Raw genomic sequence first — 22501 nt, 5'->3', positions numbered from 1 at the left:
AGGGAAAAAGCCGGATTACTTACCGGTAATACTTTTAGTGAGTCCACGACAGCACCCTCTCACATCCCTCCCTAGGTTAAAGTAGTATATATTTATAAGTTAAAAATTCCTCTTATCTTACATAGAGCAAATAAGTTTGATTTTAAATAATGATATTTGCCTAACATTGGCGGTCCTCCCGGTACTCTGAAATCAAAACTGAGGAGGAGAGGCGGACCGCCCCCTTTATCTTTCTGTAGGTTTCCTGTTCCTGTGGGGCGGATCCCTCTCTCCAGTAGGGTGCTGTCGTGGACTCACTAAAAGAGTATTACCGGTAAGTAATCCGGCTTTTTATTATAAAAACTCTCTGTATACAGCCAGCACCTGTGTATAACAGCAGCAACCAGAACAAGCTCCGATTGCTGCTCTTTAAACGTTTCTGTCAATCAACTGACCGGCATTTAAATGGACTGGTCGCCATTCTGCACATAAACCGACACCCATCGCTCACCCACTGAGATATAATCAGGAGGTGCCAATGGTCTGCCATTGCAACTGAGGACCTACCGAAGGCCCTGTCTCTGCCATCTTCATACTCCTCTAAAGCCCATCCGTCAGGAAAATAAGAATTATTTTCCATTATTCTGGGGATGCAATATTCGACACAAATTTGAGCAGCTGCACTCATTCTCTTATCCTGTCAATACCCTTATTAGCCAGCAGGGTAAGATGGCACCAGAGAGCTGCAAGTTCCTGACACCGACTATTTTCTGGGCTTCAAAGTAGGGTTTGCAATTTTGCTCCATAAAGGTGTTAAAAAGAAAAAAAAAAGTTTTCCAGATATGAATAAAATAGTTTCAATGACCTTCCCTTTTTCCAAATCAAAAATAAAGAAATGAAAGAAATATGAAAAAAAAAACATATTTGGTATCGCGTCCATAAAAGCCGATCTGTCAAAATATACAATTATTTAAAACTCAATTTTTTTTCACCTTTTCATAAAATTTAACTTAGGTTCCGGAAATTGCTGTTCTTGAGTCGCTAAAATTCCTCTGAAAAAAAAGCATTAAAAAGTAATTAAGGAGCCTCAAAATGGAATTAAAAAAAAGTAATCACTGCATAAAAATTTTTTTTTGAAAAATCCTGCCGGTCTCAAAGAATGGAGACCTAAATCAATTTTTTTTTTCTGCAAATTCCTAATTTTTTTTTAACATATATTTAAAAAACAATGCTACAAATTTTTTATTGATTGTAATTGTACTGAGGTGGAGAATCATGAACAACATTAAAAAAAAAAACCCTATATTGTGTACGTTCTGTACTGTTCTGTTCAGCCCATCAACCATCGGAAAGCCTTGTAATAATCGTTGTATAAATTTTGCCATGGGATGAAGGATTCTGAAGAGTCGACAAAATGCTTCCAACACCAACGAAAGTCTAAAAAAATAAAATAAAAATAGAAGAATTTGTATGTCTTTGCCAATTCATTTTTGCCTTAGTCATCAAATGATGATCTCCTACTGATAAAAACTTTTGAAACTACAGCAACTGCGCAAGTGATCACTAGAATCGGCATCTCTGCTCCTACATTATGCTGTTCTTATGTTAAATAGCAAAACCTTGCTGACTGATTCCCTTTAAAACTCTTCTAATCTAAGGCTATGTTAATTATAGATCTAAAATCCTGTTGGAAAACTCTTCAATTAATTTCTATGGGAAATCCACTGTGATGGTCCTATGAGGAGCTTTTCTGGGTGGCCGCGGGCTGCTATTTTTAGACTGGGGTGGCCAATATCAATGGCCTGTTACCAGCCTGAGAATACCAGCCCCCAGCTGTCTGCTTTAGCAAGGCTGGTTGTCAAAAATGGGGGGGACCCCACTCGTTCTTTTAAATTATTTAAGTAATTGAAAAAAACGCATGGCGACTCCTCGCTTCTTGATAACCAGCCTTGCTAACGCTGACAGCTGAGGGTTGCAGCCCAGAGCTGTCAGTTTTACCTGGCTGGTTATCAAAAATACAGGGGAGCCCACATCATATTATTTATAGCGCAGGGGGCAGCTGATGAATACACCCATCAGCCACCCCTGCTCTCGCTGTTACCAGCTGAATATAACTCAAAGTTCTCCCCTGATGGCAGCTCGAGCAGGGGAGAATGATGAGAGTGGTATTCAGCACCCGGCGCCGAGGAACCGCATGAACAGTACTGCTGATCACCAGGCGTCAGTACATGGCTACCACACGTATGCCACAAATATTACAAACACGGACATTGATATCCCATGTAATTGTTTTTCCGGTACCGGAATTAATAGGATGTGTGAAAGAGCCATAAAACAACTTATGGCCAAACAATATTTCTCATGTGTTCTTTTTTATGGGGAGAGGGAAAGAAGCTACTTCAAAAGATTGGTATGGTGGGACTTAACATCTCCAATCATTCGTTCCCCTAACATCTGCCATCACGGAAGAGTACATGATAAATCACCAGTACATCTTTGTGCAATAGGTCGGTTCAGGCAAGTCTTGTTTAATATTTATGTCTGCCCGAAATCTTTCCTTCCTATGTTTATTTCATGTAGGATCCTTTCCAGTTTTTCTTGGAAAATAAAGATTTGCATCACTTTATAAACCCATAAATAAACACCTATAAACAAAGGCACCACACATTGGTACTATAAAAGATCACTTTATTAATAGAAAAAAGACCACAGCCTGATCTATATTAAAAAAGCCATAACAGGCATACTGATAAGACATAACAAACACAGAACGGGTAGACACAACCTGGTAGATAACAACAAATCATTATATATATGTACTAAGTGTGACAATAAAGACTCTCATTACATAACATACATGCTATATATAGCAATAGGGCAATTATGGAGTCACTTTATTAACTCCAGGACAGTGCTATAGTCACTGTCCACCAAGTACAAGTGTACTTATCTAATGGTGCTGGAGTAAACAAAGTGAGTCCACATATATTACATCTGACTCATTGGAACAAATCAACATGCGTTGTAACATGAGATTAGCTAGGCCAAAGACACCTAATATGCACAATATCAGAAAAATACCAGAACATATGCCCTGCTACAAAGTATATACATAGAACATGTGTTACCCGTGTACAGGAGAGAGAGGAACCAGGAGTCTACCACACCCGACGCGCGTTTCGCAGTGAAATGCTTCGTCCAGGGGACCCCTGGACGAAGCATTTCACTGCGAAACGCGCGTCGGGTGTGGTAGACTCCTGGTTCCTCTCTCTCCTGTACACGGGTAACACATGTTCTATGTATATACTTTGTAGCAGGGCATATGTTCTGGTATTTTTCTGATATTGTGCATATTAGGTGTCTTTGGCCTAGCTAATCTCATGTTACAACGCATGTTGATTTGTTCCAATGAGTCAGATGTAATATATGTGGACTCACTTTGTTTACTCCAGCACCATTAGATAAGTACACTTGTACTTGGTGGACAGTGACTATAGCACTGTCCTGGAGTTAATAAAGTGACTCCATAATTGCCCTATTGCTATATATAGCATGTATGTTATGTAATGAGAGTCTTTATTGTCACACTTAGTACATATATATAATGATTTGTTGTTATCTACCAGGTTGTGTCTACCCGTTCTGTGTTTGTTATGTCTTATCAGTATGCCTGTTATGGCTTTTTTAATATAGATCAGGCTGTGGTCTTTTTTCTATTAATAAAGTGATCTTTTATAGTACCAATGTGTGGTGCCTTTGTTTATAGGTGTTTATTTGTAGTTTGGTAATCCACATAAGGATATATTATAGGTGTTATACTTTATAAACCCAACCAAACTGACATCTTACATTACCCTATACAGGCTCTGAAAAACTTAAGGGTGAAAACGTTGACTTTTTAAGTCCATATGGTGGCTCATCGAATGATGGGTTGAGGGTTTATTATGTAGAACATCTAAAATTGTCAAAACTCAAAACAGTTCCATCATGTGCAATCTCTTACCTATTTGACACATTGGTCGTATTTTTACTCCTTTACGTTTAAGTTCTTGGATCTTAGTTTTAGTAGTGCCCGGATGGACCTTGGCGAATATGATGTGTAACTTGACGTGAGGGTTACTGGGAAGGAACGTGTTGAGCAAAATCTCAGTGCAGTTATTACATGGACTCCAGGAGATGTACCATACAACAGTGGAATTTTTCCAAGCATCGTTGAATCGTTCTCCAAGAAACACCATCTCAGCGTGGGATTCTCCGGTGTTGGTAAGGTGACCAAAATCAACACTTTTGTGCTGATCGTACACCTCATAGCAGAGATGAGTGGCTGGAGGTTGCGTATATGGTCGGTAATGAGAGCGGAACATCGCAGGAGCCATCAAAATCATATTGGTGGAAAGAGCGCAAGTCAAAGGCTTAAAAACAAATAAACATCGCATTAGAAAATTTTACATTAGAAATTTTACAGGACAAGTGCTCCTCACAACCGAAAGTTTGCTACAATCATATCCTATCTGTGTGTGGTATAAAAGGACGTGACACACGTGTGTCACTGCACCCCTAGATGAATTCATTGAGAGGTTTACTTTGTAAAATGGGGTGACTTATGGGGGGTTCTGCCAATATAACATGGCACCCTCAAACAAGTACCCCAAAATCTGCACTGTAATATGGCGTTTCTTCCCTTAGAAGCTTTGCACTATGCCTCAAAAGTAGTTTTCGGTGACATATGGGCTATTGTTATACTCAGTAGAAATTTTGGGGTCCATTTTCTCCTGTTAACCTTGTGAAAATACAAAATTTGGAGCTAAAATGAATTTGGCGGAAAATATGTGATTTTTTTTTTATCTTCACGGCTTAACGTTATAAACTTCTGTGAAGCACCTGTGGGTTCAAGGTGCTCAATCCACATCTAGATATGTTCCCAAAGGGGTCTAGTTTCCAAAATGGTGCAACTTGTGAGGTTTTTCACTGTTTAGGCACATCAGGCGCTCTCCAAACATGACATGGCATCCGCTAATTATGCCAGCAAATTTTACATTTAAAAAGTGAAATGACGCTCCTTCCCTTCCAAGCCCGGCCGTGCACCCAAACAGTAGATTTCCCCCACATATGGGATATCGGCGTACTCAGGAGAAATTGCACAACAAATTGTATCCTCCATTTTCTCCTGTTACCCTTGCAAAATTAAAAAAAAAAATAGGTCTAAAGGAAAATTTTTGTGAAAGAAAATTAAATGTTTATTTTTTTCCTCCCACATTCCAAAAATTCCTGTGAAGCACGTAAAGGGTTAATGAACTTCTTGAATGTGGTTTTGCACACCTTGAGGGGTGCAGTTTTTGGAATTGTGTCACTTTTGGCTATTTTCTGTCATATAGGCCCCTCAAAAGTCACTTCAAATGTGAGGTGATCCATAAAAAATGGTTTTGCAAATTTTGTTGTAAAAATGAGAAATCGCTGGTCAACTTTTAACCCTTATAACGTCCTAACAAAAATAAATTATGTTTCAAAAATTGTGCTGATGTAAAGTAGACATGCGGGAAATGTTATTTATTAACGATTTTGGGCGATATGACTCTGATTTAAAGGGCATAAAAATTAAAAGTTTGAAAATTGTGAAATTTTCAAAAATGTTGCCAAACTACTGTTTTTTTTTCACAAATAAACGCAAGTCATATAAAAAAAAAATGTTACCACTGTCATAAAGTACAACGTGTCATGAGAAACCATCAGAATCAGTGGGATGCATTGAAGCGTTCCAGAGTTATGACCTCATAAAGTGACAGTGGTCAGAATTGTAAAAATTGGCCCGTCAGGAAGGTGAAAACAGGCTACAGGGTGAAGGGGCTAAAAAAAAATCTAAATTTGTGAGAATTTATCCTAGACTATATTTTCCATCTGTGACATCATGGTGTCTATAGAAATTTAGACAGTATTGTGTCAAATTATAATATTACAAGCTATGGGTATGAGACATCTGGAGATGAGTCGGGGGGTTATTTTGATTGCACTTTTTGGAATCAGAAATCAATTTTTTTTCCTAAGATGTGTAAAATTATCTTTAGGCTACTTTTACGCATACCTTGTTTTTTGCGGCCCATTATTGCGGGCCATATCGTCGCAAGTTTCAAAAAAACTTGCGGACTGCCATTTTTTGGGTTCCCAATACTTTAGCAAAAGTATTGGGGAAAAAACGGCGTTCCGCAAAACCGGAAGTCACGGTGCACCACAAAAGCAAACTTCCTTTGTTTTTGCAGCCCCATTGATTTTCAGTGGGGGCTGTGTCCGTAAGCCATGAAAAAGATCGAGCAAGCTTGATCTTTTTTCACGGCCGTAAGTACGGCCCTCACGGCCATATGGCGCACCGTAAATTATTGTGGCCCGTTTTTGCAGCCCCATAGAAATCTATTGGGTGCCGCAAAACAACGGCAAGTGTAAAAGCAGCCTTAACCTCGTTGGAAGGGTTGCCTTGATCTGGATCAACTTTGAGGGATTTGAGGCTGAAATGAGGAACATTTCTTTTTTTTCATCTTTTCATTTCTTTTTTACTTTTTTTTTCTCGGCTATGCAATATTGTTACTGTATGGCTTTCATGTTGGCAGAATGACTCAAAGTTTTCCCACATCTACGTGCAGACACTTAGATGAATCATGAATCATTCCTAGTTTTATTTTTCATCTGTGACATGTCTAAAGAATGTAGATATTATTATCTTATGTAATTTTTGGTATATGGTTTTAATTTAGGCATAACGATGTTAGGTTAGACATATACCGACCGGGGACGTACTGACCTGATGTGCTGAACTTTCCAGAGTTCTTCTCGTCTGTCTTCTTGTATGGAAATCATCCACGCTTTGATAGTTAGGGACGGGTTTGTCTAGTAATGATGCAGAACATCCTTTGTTTGTTGCGTACATTCCAGTCTTCGTGTCTGTTTATAGTCAACTGCATTAATTTTTTATTTCCTGATCACTCCCAGATTACGTTTTGCAAGTCAAGTATTGTTCACCCAAGAACGTAAAAGCAGGAGATGGATCTGAACGACTCTCGGGAAAAGAAACTGAAAGAGCTTGTCTGTGCTAGATGTCACAAGAAGGAAACTAATCTCTGTCCATAGTTAATAAACAACAGAAATCTCCTTGTAAGGCGATATTAACCCTTTAATGTTAATTATTTTTTTTTGTTTTCATTTTTGGACTTTTGTTTTTATTCCTCTTTTTCTTCCAAGAGCAATAACTTTTCAATTTTTTTCCTTCGACTCAACATTTTAGGGCTTGTTTTATTGTGGGAGAAACTGTACTATTAAATTATACCATTCATTTTGCCATATAATGTACTAGGAAATTGGAAAAAAAATCCATGTGGGATGGTTTTGCTTTTACATTTATTGTGCGGTAAAAATTACCTTAAAACATGATCTTTTTTTAGGTCAGTTTGATTATGGAGATACCAAATTTATGTTGATTTTTTTTTCTATTTAAGTGATGAAAACAAATCTGAATTTTATAAAAAATAAAAAAAATTCTTCATTTTGCAAGATTTGTAAGTCGTAACATTTTTATTTTTTCTGTTGATAGAGCTGTGTTAGAACGCAGCTAGGGCATATAATAGAATAGGCCGTGTCTATATCCTCTGGATCAGAAATAGGAATAGCTGTGGAGGATATCCACTAAATAAAATGTAACTTTTAATATATACATGAATAAAAGCCTCGGATCCTAACAAACACATATATAGACATTACACAATGTGCTCAAGTGAATCAGTGCTCAAGATAAAAAATTGGAGCGGTCTTACCAATTAAACGGACATAGAAGTATCCCCTCACGTTTCTGTAAGGGGAGTGGTTCCAAAAATAAGCATCAGACTGAAGGGTAGGGAAAAGATGTGTCGTTACTGTCCTCCCTGTAAACCCCCCTAAGAGCTCCTGTCCTGACAAGGACAGGCCCCAAGTAGGTCCTGCTATGGACACCCACCAACCAGAAAAAAGCGAAATAAATACAATGTCTCTTTATCTCCCAACGCGTTTCAACTCCACTGGGGGAGAATCATCAGGGGAGTTCTATTCAATACAAAACAGTGACCAGTGGGTCTGTTAGATAGTCCAAAAAGAAGGTTCAGTCATATGGAATCCGTGCAGGTCCATATAAAGTCCGTGCAGATAAAGGTCCCGCAGTGGCAGGGAATCCTAATACACAGTCCCCATATATTGACTGTGTCCGCAACCTGGAGTAAGTCCCTACATTCTGACCAGTTTACCCACCCTATATAGCCCCATGCACACCAAACAGCTGTGTAAAATTATACCTTGATTAGGAGGTCCGTGCTACACACCCGGTCCTGGGTTGCGCCCATTCTGTTATCGCGTGGTGGAATAGTTCCGGCCGCTGTAGCGCTTGCTACCTGAAGTGACGGCACCATATTAAGAGCGTCACTTCCGCCCACCATGTTAGTGGAGCCCAGCGCTCCCATCGGCCGGAAGCGGCCACGCCATATTGAGTAGTAGAATGGTACCGGCCACTGTTACCCTCGTTACCGGAAACGACGGCCTCATTTGTAGCACGTCATTTCCGCCCACCATGCAAATGGAGTCCGACGCTCCCATGAGCCAGGAGCAGCAGCGCCATATTGAAGGCATTCTTTCCGCCCACCATGATGTTGGAGCCCAGCGCTTCCATTCCCCAGAAGAAACCCACGTATCCCATATCTCTGACAATGAGTAGTATCATTACCAGCAAAGACATCGGATAAAGGTGTTTCTATACCCCCGTGCATAAATATATGTCAATTCAGTCCACATATATCGGGAAAAGATGGACATATGCACCATCTTTTATATGTCTTTATATATAATGGGCATGAGCCTATGGTACCCCAATCAATATCGATCTAATAATTAGAGCAAGGTGGGGGGGAGGAGGGGGGTAGATATACAAAAAAAGGTCAGAAAAAGGAGAAGTACCCCAAGTAACATAAAAGTTAGGACCTAAGAGAAAAATCCCTACAGGGCTTGATTGGGAAGAAAGTCCAAAATAGGACCCCAATCCATGTAGCCACAAGGGTTCCAATAGGATAGAACAATAGTCCCATGCCTATACAGTATATTATAGATATGACATATTTGTTTTCTTTAGCTGTTCCCTAAAAGCCGCAGGCCCATCAGAGAGTCCGAAATATCCAAACAGGATAGATGTAAATAATATTCCATTGAGTATATAAGGTCAAAAACATAGTATAGGTATCGTACATAATCTAACAGCCCCTATCTCCATAGCAAAAAATGACATGGATAAAACCAAAAGAATGGGAATAACATGAGGGTAGGGAGGGGGAAGGAGAGAAAGGGGGGAGGGGAGAGAGAGAGCTGTCCACAGAAGAGAGCTACATATAAGAGGAATATGTTATAGGAAACATCCAAAATTGATCTGATCATTCAGGCCTCTAGGGTGACAGGTATCCAAAGTAAATATCCAGTTGGCCTCTCTCTGGAGCAGTAGTCTGTCAAGATCCCCACCTCTCGTTGGCATGTCAATCCTATCAATTCCCATAAATCGTATGGCTCTGACATCTCCCCCATGCATACTGTTGACATGTTTTGCAACCGGTGTGTCTCTATGGTTTCGTATGTCACCCAAATGTTCCCCCACCCTCCTCCTAAATTCTCTTATTGTTTTCCCGACATATGTAATGCCACATTGACATAGAACCCTGTAAATAACTCCTGTGCTCCTACAATTCACAAATCGCTTAAGTTTAAAAATCTCTTGTGTGTTCTCATTGAAAAACTCCTTACCCGTGCATATAGAGTCACACGCTATACACCCACTACACCTAAAGCATCCTGCTGGTCTCTGTGGGAGCCAAGTTGTTACCCTGGGTGCAATAAAGTGACTATGTACCAATCTGTCACCTAGTGTCTTGGCTCTACGATATGTTACTACTGGTTCTTTCCCCAGGGTATCCCTCAGATCCTCATCCATCTGGAGGATGCCCCAGTGTCTTCGTATGATATTTTTGACAGATGATGCTCCATTATCATACGTACAGATAATTCTCGTCACCTTTGTTGGTTCAGTCTCCTCCCTCCGGGGTGTTAAAAGGCTTTCCCTGCTTACTAGCATATTGAAATGCCTCCCGCAGAATCCGATCTGGATACCCTCTGGCCAAAAATCTCTGTCTTAAATCATCGGCTATAATTTTAAAATCCTTCTGGCTAGAACAATTACGTCGTAGTCGCAAAGACATATAAAAGATGGTGCATATGTCCATCTTTTCCCGATATATGTGGACTGAATTGACATATATTTATGCACGGGGGTATAGAAACACCTTTATCCGATGTCTTTGCTGGTAATGATACTACTCATTGTCAGAGATATGGGATACGTGGGTTTCCTCTGGGGAATGGAAGCGCTGGGCTCCAACATCATGGTGGGCGGAAAGAACGCCTTCAATATGGCGCTGCTGCTCCTGGCTCATGGGAGCGTCGGACTCCATTTGCATGGTGGGCGGAAATGACGTGCTACAAATGAGGCCGTCGTTTCCGGTAACGAGGGTAACAGTGGCCGGTACCATTCTACTACTCAATATGGCGTGGCCGCTTCCGGCCGATGGGAGCGCTGGGCTCCACTAACATGGTGGGCGGAAGTGACGCTCTTAATATGGTGCCGTCGCTTCCGGTAGCAAGCGCTACAGCGGCCGGAACTATTCCACCACGCGATAACAGAATGGACCCAACCCAGGACCGGGTGTGTAGCACGGACCTCCTAATGAAGGTATAATTTTACACAGCTGTTTGGTGTGCATGGGGCTATATAGGGTGGGTAAACTGGTCAGAATGTAGGGACTTACTCCAGGTTGCGGACACAGTCGATATATGGGGACTGTGTATTAGGATTCCCTGCCACTGCGGGACCTTTATCTGCACGGACTTTATATGGACCTGCACGGATTCCATATGACTGAACCTTCTTTTTGGACTATCTAACAGACCCACTGGTCACTGTTTTGTATTGAATAGAACTCCCCTGATGATTCTCCCCCAGTGGAGTTGAAACGCGTTGGGAGATAAAGAGACATTGTATTTATTTCGCTTTTTTCTGGTTGGTGGGTGTCCATAGCAGGACCTACTTGGGGCCTGTCCTTGTCAGGACAGGAGCTCTTAGGGGGGTTTACAGGGAGGACAGTAACGACACATCTTTTCCCTACCCTCCAGTCTGATGCTTATTTTTGGAACCACTCCCCTTACAGAAACGTGAGGGGATACTTCTATGTCCGTTTAATTGGTAAGACCGCTCCAATTTTTTATCTTGGGCACTGATTCACTTGAGCACATTGTGTAATGTCTATATATGTGTTTGTTAGGATCCGAGGCTTTTATTCATGTATATATTAAAAGTTACACTTTATTTAGTGGATATCCTCCACAGCTATTCCTACAGAGCTGTGTTAGGGCTTGTTTTTATTGATATTAATTTGAGGGACATTCGAGATTTTGACAATATTTTATTGTATTTTTTTTCCATGTTAGGTGACCAAAAATGCAATTCAATTTCTATTTCTTTACAATGTTTACCATAAAAATGAATTTTTCTTTTTCTTCCAAGAGCAAAAACTTTTCAATTTTTTTCCTTCGACTCAACATTTTAGGGCTTGTTTTATTGTGGGAGAAACTGTACTATTAAATTATACCATTCATTTTGCCATATAATGTACTAGAAAATTGGAAGAAAAATCCAAGTGGGATGAAATAATTGAATTTTTTGGTTTTGCTTTTACATTTATTGTGCGGTAAAAATTATCTTAAAACATGATTTTTTTAGGTCAGTGTGATTATGGAGATACCAAATTTATGTTGATTTTTTTTTCTATTTAAGTGATGAAAACAAATCTGAATTTTATAAAAAATAAAAAAAAATTCTTCATTTTGCAAGATTTGTAAGTCGTAACATTTTTATTTTTACTGTTGATAGAGCTGTGTTAGGGCTTGTTTTTATTGATATTAATTTGAGGGACATTCGAGATTTTGACAATATTTTATTGTATTTTTTTTCCATGTTAGGTGACCAAAAATGCAATTCAATTTCTATTTCTTTACAGTGTTTACCATAAAAATGAATTAATTTGATATTTTAGTAGATCTGAATACCAAATATGTGTTTTTCCTTTATTTTTAACTGAGAAAAACGATAGTTATTTCTATAAGCAGAGTTTACTTGTGGTATAGGATTGTACCTTAAGTGGCTGAAGAACTGAATAAAACATAGTTTTTATTTGTTATGTATCTTCTCTATTTTGTAGAGATATTGGCTGGTAAAGTTTACTTTCTCTCCTGTATTACACTGCCTAATCATAAAAAGGCAACATCATACAGGTGTAAAATGAAACACCCCCAAAGAATGTCAGAACTGGCTTTTTCACTGTTATGTGATAAAAATAATAAGTCTATCATTATCACACTGAGATCTCCTCATTCCCTGAACACATACTGACCTTACAAGCATCAGGGAAGGAGGAGAGCTCTGCTGCAATCTACACTGTGACTCTATTGCAGATATCAGGGAATAATGTCCCGATACCTTAACTATATCCAGAATGTATGTAGATAACACTGATCACCACTGCATCTCTCCTCTCACAGCACTGTCATGTCACTCGATTAAGAATGACATGACAGTGCTGGTAGAGGAGCACTGTAGTGTGCGAGAAGCATGTCACATAACGCTCTGCATCTATTGCTGGTATCGGCACATTATCCTTCAATGTCTGGGATAGATCCAGAGTGTTGTTGTGAATTCTGCTCTTGGGCTCCCTCCGGTGGTTATGAGTGGTAGTGCTGCTGTCTTTGGATCGCAGCATTCATCAGGTGTGTCCACTTAGTGCTTTGACTGGGCTATTTAGTCTTGCTTGTTTCTTTAGTCAGTGCCAGTTGTCCATTGTTATTGGAGGATTCACATCCTGCCTGGTCTCTCCTGCTTTTGCTGTTCATTTCAACAAAGATAAGTTCTGGCTTTGCTTTTTGCTGTCCACATGCTGTGGGTCTTATAGTTCAGTGCATTTTTATGTTTTGCCTTGTCCAGCTTGGTCTGTGTAAGGATTTATTCAGCCAAGCTGTATCTCTGGAGATGCAGATATACCCTCCATGTCTTTAGTCAGATGTGGAGATTTGTATTTTCTGTGGTGGATATTTTCTAGTGTTTTAATACTGACCACATAGTACTCTGTCCTATACTTTCTTTCTAGTTTGAATGGCCTCCTGTGCTAAATCCTGATTTCAGTCTGCGTATGTCATTTCCCTCTCCTCTCACAGTCAATATTTTGTGGGGGGCTGTCTATCCTTTGGGGATTTTCTCTGAGGCAAGATAGTTTTCCCGTTTCTATCTTTAGGGGTATTTAGTCATCAGGCTGTGTCGAGGTGTCTAGGGAGAGTTAGGTAAATCCCACGGCTGCTTCTAGTTGCGGTGTTAAGTTCAGGGTCTGCGGTCAGTACAGGTACCACCTTCTCCAGAGTACGTCTCATGCTGCTCCTAGGCCACCAGATCATAACAGTACAACTGGCCAACAATGAGTTAAACGCATCTCAGAAGAAGGGAAGAAAAGTGCTGAGCCATTTTTTTTCTGTAGTCTGTTGTGTCTTTCCTTCCCTCTTTTCCTCTGGGTGGCTCAGGAGTTGGGCGCTGGCATGGAGGTTCAGGAATTGGTTTCTCGTGTGGACCAACTTGCTGCTAGAGTACAGGGTATTTCCGATTATATCATTCAGACTCCTGTTTTAGAGCCTAGAATTCCTACTCCTGATTTGTTTTTTGGGGACAGGTCCAAATTTTTGAGCTTTAAAAATAACTGTAAACTGTTTTTTGCTCTGAAACCCCGTTCTTCTGGTGATCCCATTCAGCAGGTTAAGATTGTTATTTCCCTGCTGCGTGGTGATCCTCAGGATTGGGCATTTTCCCTGGAATCTGGGAATCCTGCTTTGCTTAATGTAGACACCTTTTTTCAGGCGCTAGGGTTATTGTATGATGAACCTAATTCAATGGATCATGCTGAGAAGACCTTGTTGGCCCTGTGTCAGGGTCAAGAAGTGGCAGAATCGTATTGCCAGAAATTTAGAAAATTGTCTGTGTTGACTAAATGAAATGAAGATGCCTTGGCGGCAATTTTCAGAAAGGGCCTGTCTGAATCCGTTAAAGATGTTATGGTGGGGTTCCCCATGCCTGCTGGTCTGAATGATTCTATGTCTCAGGCCATTCAGATTGATCGGCGCTTGCGCGAGCGCAGAGTTGTACACACTGTGGCGTTGTCCTCCGAGCAGAGTCCTGAGCCTATTCAGTGTGATAGGATTTTGTCTAGAGCTGAACGACAAGGATTCAGGCTTCAGAATAGGTTGTGTTTTTACTGCGGCGATTCTGCTCATGTTATTTCTGATTGCCCTAAGCGTACTAAGAGAATCGCTGGTGTTGTGAATTCTGTGGCTGAGTTCACTTCTGTGGTCACAAGTGGTATTGCAGTCTCTGGGCTTCCTCCCTCAGGTGTTTTGGTGAGCTCGTTGGCTGCCTTGCTATTTAGCTCCACCTGAGTCTGTCTTCCTTGCTCCTTGTCAATGTTCCAGTGTTGGATCTGAGCTACTGCATCTTTCCTTGGGCCTGCTGCTCTGCTAGATAAGTGCTTCTAGTTTGTTTTTTGTTTTTTCTGTCCAGCTTGATATTAACTTTTGCTGGAAGCTCTGAGAAGCAAAGGGGTGCACCGCCGTGCTGTTAGTTCGGCACGGTGGGTCTTTTTGCCCCTTTGCGTGGTTTTCGTTTTAGGGTTTTTTGTAGACTGCATAGTTCTCTTTGCTATCCTCGCTCTGTCTAGAATATCGGGCCTCACTTTGCTGAATCTATTTCATTCCTACGTTTGTCTTTTCATCTTGCTAACAGTCATTATATGTGGGGGGCTGCCTATTCCTTTGGGGTATTTCTCTGAGGTAAGTCAGGCTTGTATTTCTATCTTCAGGCTAGTCAGCTCCTCAGGCAGTGCCGAGTTGCATAGGTAGTGATAGGCGCAATCCACTGCTGCTTATAGTTGTGTGAGGATAGATCAGGTACTGCAGTCTACAGAGATTCCACGTCTCAGAGCTCGTCCTATTGTTTTTGGTTATTGCCAGATCTCTGTATGTGCGCTGATTACTGCACGCTGTGTTGCCTGATTGCCAGCCATAACAGTACAAGGAGCCACCCAATGATTCCCAATAGAGGGAAAAAAGAAATCCTGACATCATTTTTTTTTCTTAGCTCTGTCTTCAGTCTTTTTTTTCCCCTAGACATTAGAGTGCTTCAGGACACAGCTGTGGACATGGATATTCAGGCTCTGTGCTCCTCAATGGATAATCTCGTTGTAAATGTACAAAAGATTCAAGATACTATTGATCAGAAATCGATGCTAGAACCAAGAATTCCGATTCCTGATTTGTTTTTTGGTGACAGAACTAAGTTCCTGAGCTTCAGAAATAATTGTAAGCTATTTTTGGCCTTGAAACCTCATTCTTCTGGTAATCCTATTCAACAGGTTTTGATTATTATTTCTTTTTTGCGCGGCGACCCACAGGACTGGGCGTTTTCTCTTGCACCAGGAGATTCTGCATTGAGTAATGTTGATGCATTTTTCCAGGCGCTGGGATTGCTTTACGATGAGCCTAATTCAGTGGATCAGGCTGAGAAAAATCTGCTGGCTTTATGCCAGGGTCAGGATGATGTAGAAGTATATTGTCAGAAATTTAGGAAGTGGTCAGTACTCACTCTGTGGAATGAATCTGCACTAGCGGCTTTGTTCAGAAAGGGTCTCTCTGAAGCTCTTAAGGATGTAATGGTGGGATTTCCTATGCCTGCTGGTTTGAATGAGTCTATGTCCTTGGCCATTCAGATCGGTCGTCGCTTGCGCGAGCGTAAATCTGTGCACCATCTGGCGGTATTGTCTGAGAGTAAACCTGAGCCTATGCAGTGCGACAGGACTATGACTAAAGTAGAACGGCAAGAACACAGACGTCTGAACAGACTGTGTTTCTATTGTGGTGATTCTACTCATGCTATTTCTAATTGTCCTAAACGCACTAGGCGGTTCGATAGCTCTGCCGTTATTGGTACTGTACAGTCCAAATTCCTTTTGTCCATTACCTTAATGTGCTCTTTGTCATCGTATTCTGTCATGGCGTTTGTGGATTCAGGCGCTGCCCTGAATCTGATGGATTTGGATTATGCTAAACGTTGTGGATTTTTCTTGGAGCCTTTGCGGTGTCCTATTCCGTTGAGAGGAATTGATGCTACACCTTTGGCCAAGAATAAGCCTCAGTACTGGGCCCAGCTGACCATGTGCATGGCTCCTGCACATCAGGAAGTTATTCGCTTTCTGGTACTGCATAATTTGCATGATGTGGTCGTGTTGGGGTTGCCATGGCTACAAACCCATAATCCAGTATTGGATTGGAACTCTATGTCGGTAACCAGCTGGGGTTGTCAGGGAGTACATGGTGATGTTCCATTTTTGTCTATTTCGTCATCCATTCCTTCTGACATCCCAGAGTTCTTGTCGGACTTTCAGGATGTATTTGAAGAGTCCAAGTCTGATGCCCTACCTCCGCATAGGAATTGTGATTGTGCTATCGATTTGATTCCTGGTAGTAAATTCCCTAAGGGTCGTTTATTTAATTTGTCCGTACCTGAACACACCGCTATGCGCAGTTATGTGAAGGAGTCCCTGGAGAAGGGACATATTCGCCCATCGTCGTCACCATTGGGAGCAGGGTTCTTTTTTGTAGCCAAGAAGGATGGTTCGCTAAGACCGTGTATTGATTACCGCCTTCTTAATAAGATCACTGTTAAGTTTCAGTATCCCTTGCCATTGATTTCTGACTTGTTTGCTCGGATTAAGGGGGCTAGTTGGTTTACTAAGATTGATCTTCGTGGTGCGTATAATCTGGTGAGAATCAGGCAGGGAGATGAATGGAAAACGGCATTTAATACGCCCGAGGGTCATTTTGAGTATCTGGTGATGCCGTTCGGACTTGCCAATGCTCCATCTGTTTTTCAGTCTTTTATGCATGACATTTTCCGTGAGTATCTGGATAAATTCTTGATTGTTTACTTGGATGACATTTTGATCTTCTCAGATGATTGGGAGTCTCATGTGAAGCAAGTCAGAATGGTTTTCCAGGTACTGCGTGCTAATTCCTTGTTCGTGAAGGGATCAAAGTGTCTCTTCGGTGTGCAGAAAGTTTCATTTTTGGGGTTCATCTTTTCCCCTTCTACTATCGAGATGGATCCGGTTAAGGTTCAGGCCATCCAGGATTGGACTCAGCCGACATCTCTAAAAAGTCTGCAGAAATTCCTGGGCTTTGCTAATTTTTATCGTCGCTTCATCTGTAATTTTTCTAGCATTGCCAGACCATTGACCGATTTGACCAAGAAGGGTGCTGATTTGGTTAATTGGTCTTCTGCTGCCGTGGAAGCTTTTCAGGAGTTGAAGCGTCGTTTTTGCTGTGCCCCTGTGTTGTGTCAACCTGATGTTTCTCTTCCGTTCCAGGTCGAGGTTGATGCTTCTGAGATTGGTGCAGGGGCGGTTTTGTCACAGAGAGGTTCTGGTTGCTCAGTGTTCAAACCATGTGCTTTCTTTTCCAGGAAATTTTCTGCTGCTGAGCGTAATTATGATGTGGGCAACCGAGAGTTGCTGGCCATGAAGTGGGCATTCGAGGAGTGGCGTCATTGGCTTGAGGGTGCTAAGCATCGCGTGGTGGTTTTGACTGATCATAAGAACCTTACTTATCTTGAGTCTGCCAAGCGCTTGAATCCTAGACAGGCCCGTTGGTCGTTATTTTTTGCTCGTTTTGATTTTGTGATTTCATACCTTCCGGGCTCTAAAAATGTGAAGGCGGATGCTCTGTCTAGGAGTTTTGTGCCCGACTCTCCGGGGTTATCTGAGCCGGCGGGTATCCTCAAGGAAGGAGTCATTGTGTCTGCCATCTCCCCTGATTTGCGGAGAGTGTTGCAGAAATTTCAGGCTAATAAACCTGATCGTTGTCCGGTCGAGAAACTGTTCGTCCCTGATAGGTGGACTAGTAAAGTTATCTCTGAACTTCATTGTTCGGTGCTGGCCGGTCATCCAGGAATCTTTGGTACCAGGGAGTTGGTTGCTAGATCCTTCTGGTGGCCATCTCTGTCACGGGATGTGCGTGCTTTTGTGCAGTCCTGTGGAATTTGTGCTAGGGCTAAGCCCTGCTGTTCACGTGCCAGTGGGTTGCTTTTGCCCTTGCCGGTCCCGAAGAGGCCTTGGACACATATTTCGATGGATTTCATTTCTGACCTTCCCGTTTCTCAAAAAATGTCGGTCATTTGGGTGGTCTGTGATCGCTTTTCTAAAATGGTCCATCTGGTGCCCTTGGTTAAATTGCCTTCCTCCTCTGATTTGGTGCCTTTGTTCTTCCAGCATGTAGTTCGTTTACATGGCATTCCTGAGAATATTGTTTCTGACAGAGGTTCCCAGTTTGTCTCGAGGTTCTGGCGAGCCTTTTGTGGTAGGATGGGCATTGACCTATCTTTCTCCTCGGCCTTCCATCCTCAGACTAATGGCCAGACCGAACGAACCAATCAGACCTTGGAAACATATCTGAGATGTTTTGTTTCCGCTGACCAGGATGATTGGGTGTCATTTTTGCCGTTGGCTGAGTTCGCCCTTAATAATCGGGCCAGCTCGGCTACCTTGGTCTCTCCATTTTTTTGCAATTCTGGGTTCCATCCTCGTTTCTCTTCAGGACAGGTTGAGTCTTCGGACTGTCCTGGTGTGGATTCTGTGGTGGACAGGTTGCAGCAGATCTGGACTCAGGTAGTGGACAATTTGACCTTGTCCCAGGAGAAGGCTCAGCTTTTCGCTAATCGCAGACGCCGTGTGGGACCCCGACTTCGTGTTGGGGATCTGGTTTGGTTATCTTCTCGTCATATTCCTATGAAGGTTTCCTCTCCTAAATTTAAACCTCGTTTTTTTGGTCCGTATAGGATTTCTGAGATTCTCAATCCGGTGTCTTTTCGTCTGACCCTCCCAGACTCCTTTTCCATACATAATGTATTCCATAGGTCGTTGTTGAGGAGATACGTGGCACCTATGGTTCCATCTGTGGAGCCTCCTGCCCCTGTTTTGGTGGAGGGGGAATTGGAGTATATTGTGGAGAAGATTTTGGATTCTCGTGTCTCTAGACGGAAACTCCAGTATCTGGTCAAATGGAAGGGTTATGCTCAGGAAGATAATTCCTGGGTTTTTGCCTCTGATGTCCATGCCCCAGATCTTGTTCGTGCCTTTCATGTGGCTCATCCTGGTCGGCCTGGGGGTTCTGGTGAGGGTTCGGTGACCCCTCCTCAAGGGGGGGGTACTGTTGTGAATTCTGTGGCTGAGTTCACTTCTGTGGTCACAAGTGGTATTGCAGTCTCTGGGCTTCCTCCCTCAGGTGTTTTGGTGAGCTCGTTGGCTGCCTTGCTATTTAGCTCCACCTGAGTCTGTCTTCCTTGCTCCTTGTCAATGTTCCAGTGTTGGATCTGAGCTACTGCATCTTTCCTTGGGCCTGCTGCTCTGCTAGATAAGTGCTTCTAGTTTGTTTTTTGTTTTTTTCTGTCCAGCTTGCTATTAACTTTTGCTGGAAGCTCTGAGAAGCAAAGGGGTGCACCGCCGTACTGTTAGTTCGGCACGGTGGGTCTTTTTGCCCCTTTGCGTGGTTTTCGTTTTAGGGTTTTTTGTAGACTGCATAGTTCTCTTTGCTATCCTCGCTCTGTCTAGAATATCGGGCCTCACTTTGCTGAATCTATTTCATTCCTACGTTTGTCTTTTCATCTTGCTAACAGTCATTATATGTGGGGGGCTGCCTATTCCTTTGGGGTATTTCTCTGAGGTAAGTCAGGCTTGTATTTCTATCTTCAGGCTAGTCAGCTCCTCAGGCAGTGCCGAGTTGCATAGGTAGTGATAGGCGCAATCCACTGCTGCTTATAGTTGTGTGAGGATAGATCAGGTACTGCAGTCTACAGAGATTCCACGTCTCAGAGCTCGTCCTATTGTTTTTGGTTATTGCCAGATCTCTGTATGTGCGCTGATTACTGCACGCTGTGTTGCCTGATTGCCAGCCATAACACGCTGGTTCTGTTACCATCAGTACTGTACAACCTAAATTTCTGTTATCTGTGACCTTGATCTGCTCATTATCGTCATTTTCTGTCATGGCGTTTGTGGATTCAGGTGCCGCTTTGAACTTAATGGACTTAGAATTTGCCAGACATTGTGGTTTCCCCTTGCAGCCTTTGCAGAACCCTATTCCTTTAAGGGGCATTGATGCTACACCGTTGGCTAAAAATAAACCTCAGTTTTGGACACAGCTGAACATGTGCATGGCGCCAGCCCATCAGGAAGATTGTCGTTTTCTGGTGTTGCATAATTTGCATGATGCTATTGTGCTGGGTTTTCCATGGTTACAAGTACATAATCCGGTGTTAGATTGGAAATCTATGTCTGTGACTAGTTGGGGTTGTCAGGGGGTTCATGGTCATGTTCCTTTGATGTCAATTTCCTCTTCCCCCTCTTCTGAAATTCCTGAGTTTTTGTCAGATTTCCAGGATGTATTCGATGAGCCCAAATCCAGTTCCCTTCCACCGCATAGGGACTGTGATTGTGCTATTGACTTGATTCCAGGTTGTAAGTTCCCTAAGGGCCGACTTTTCAACCTGTCTGTGCCAGAACATACCGCCATGCGGAGCTATATTAAGGAGTCCTTGGAGAAAGGGCATATTCGGCGATCTTCTTCACCATTGGGAGCAGGTTTTTTTTTTTTGTTGCCAAGAATGATGGCTCCCTGAGACCTTGTATTGATTATCGCCTCTTGAATAAGATCACGGTCAAATTTCAATACCCTTTGCCTTTGCTTACTGATTTGTTTCCTAGGATTAAGGGGGCTAGTTGCTTTACTAAGATTGACCTTCGAGGGGCATATAATCTTGTTCGTATTAAGCAGGGTGACGAATGGAAAACTGCATTTAATACGCCCGAAGGCCATTTTGAATACCCTGTGATGCCATTCGGACTCTCTAATGCTCCATCTGTGTTCCAGTCCTTCATGCATGATATCTTTCAGAGTTATCTTGATAAATTCATGATTGTATATTTGGATGATATTTTGATTTTTTCCGATGATTGGAAGTCTCATGTGAAACAGGTCAGGATGGTATTTCAGATCCTTCGTGATAATGCTTTATTTGTGAAGGGGTCTAAGTGTCTCTTTGGAGTGCAGAAGGTTTCTTTTTTGGGCTTAATTTTTTCTCCCTCATCTATAGAAATGGATCCGATTAAGGTTCAGGCCATTCATGATTGGATTCAGCCCACATCTGTGAAGAGTCTTCAGAAATTTTTGGGCTTTGCTAATTTTTATCGCCGTTTCATTGCCAACGTCTCCAGTGTGGTTAAACCCCTGAGCCCTGACCGATTTGACGAAGAAGGGCGCTGATGTGACGAATTGGTCCTCCGCGGCTGTTTCTGCCTTTCAGGAGCATAAACGCCGATTTACTTCTGCCCCTGTGTTGCGTCAGCCGGATGTTTCTCTTCCATTTCAGGTTGAGGTTGACGCGTCTGAGATTGGGGCAGGGGCCGTTTTGTCTCAGAGGAATTCTGATGGTTCCTTGATGAAACCGTGTGCCTTCTTTTCTCGGAAGTTTTCACCTGCGGAACACAATTATGATGTCGGCAATCGGGAGTTGTTGGCTATGAAGTGGGCATTTGAGGAGTGGCGACATTGGCTTGAGGGGGCCAAGCACCGTATTGTGGTCCTGACCGATCATAAGAATCTGATTTACCTCGAGTCTGCCAAACGGTTGAATCCTAGACAGGCTCGATGGTCCCTGTTTTTCTCCCATTTTGATTTTGTGGTTTTGTATCTTCCGGGTTCTAAGAATGTTAAGGCTGATGCCCTCTCTAGGAGTTTTTTGCCTGATTCCCCGGGGGTCCTTGAGCCGGTCGGCATTCTGAAGGAAGGGGTGATTCTTTCTGCCATCTCCCCTGATTTACGACGGGTTCTTCAGGAATTTCAGGCTAATAAACCTGACCGCTGTCCAGTGGGGAAACTGTTTGTTCCTGATAGATGGACTAGTAAAGTGATTTCTGAGGTTCATTGTTCTGTGTTGGCTGGCCATCCTGGGATTTTTGGTACCAGAGATTTGGTTGGTAGATCCTTTTGGTGGCCTTCTTTGTTGCGGGATGTGCGTTCTTTTGTGCAGTCCTGTGGGACTTGTGCACGGGCCAAGCATTGCTGTTCCCGCGCTAGTGGGTTGCTTTTGCCTTTGCCGGTCCCTGAGAGGCCTTGGACGCATATCTCTATGGATTTTATTTCAGATCTTCCGGTTTCCCAGAGGATGTCGGTTATCTGGGTGGTTTGTGACCGGTTTTCTAAGATGGTTCATTTGGTACCTTTGCCTAAATTGCCTTCCTCTTCTGATTTGGTTCCGTTGTTTTTTCAGCATGTGGTTCGTTTG

The 22501-nt window shown here is 42.3% G+C and overlaps 1 protein-coding gene across 1 annotated transcript; it reads right to left on the bottom strand.

The window, feature by feature from the left end:
- Positions 1-1215: 1215 nt before the first annotated feature.
- LOC138667157 (single-stranded DNA cytosine deaminase-like) lies at positions 1216-7015 on the bottom strand. Its single transcript, XM_069755453.1, has 3 exons — positions 6770-7015; positions 3983-4391; positions 1216-1416 (listed from the first exon to the last, which is right to left on the bottom strand). Exons 1-3 carry the CDS (start codon positions 6893-6895, stop codon positions 1310-1312), a joined length of 642 nt encoding a protein of 213 aa, XP_069611554.1. The 5' UTR covers positions 6896-7015; the 3' UTR covers positions 1216-1309.
- Positions 7016-22501: the final 15486 nt, after the last annotated feature.

This window comes from Ranitomeya imitator, chromosome 2 (genome assembly GCF_032444005.1).
Source record: "Ranitomeya imitator isolate aRanImi1 chromosome 2, aRanImi1.pri, whole genome shotgun sequence".
NCBI classification, from domain to species: domain Eukaryota; kingdom Metazoa; phylum Chordata; class Amphibia; order Anura; family Dendrobatidae; genus Ranitomeya; species Ranitomeya imitator.
The sequence above is the reverse complement of the archived record's forward strand: the minus strand, read 5'-3'. Positions and strand labels throughout refer to the sequence as shown.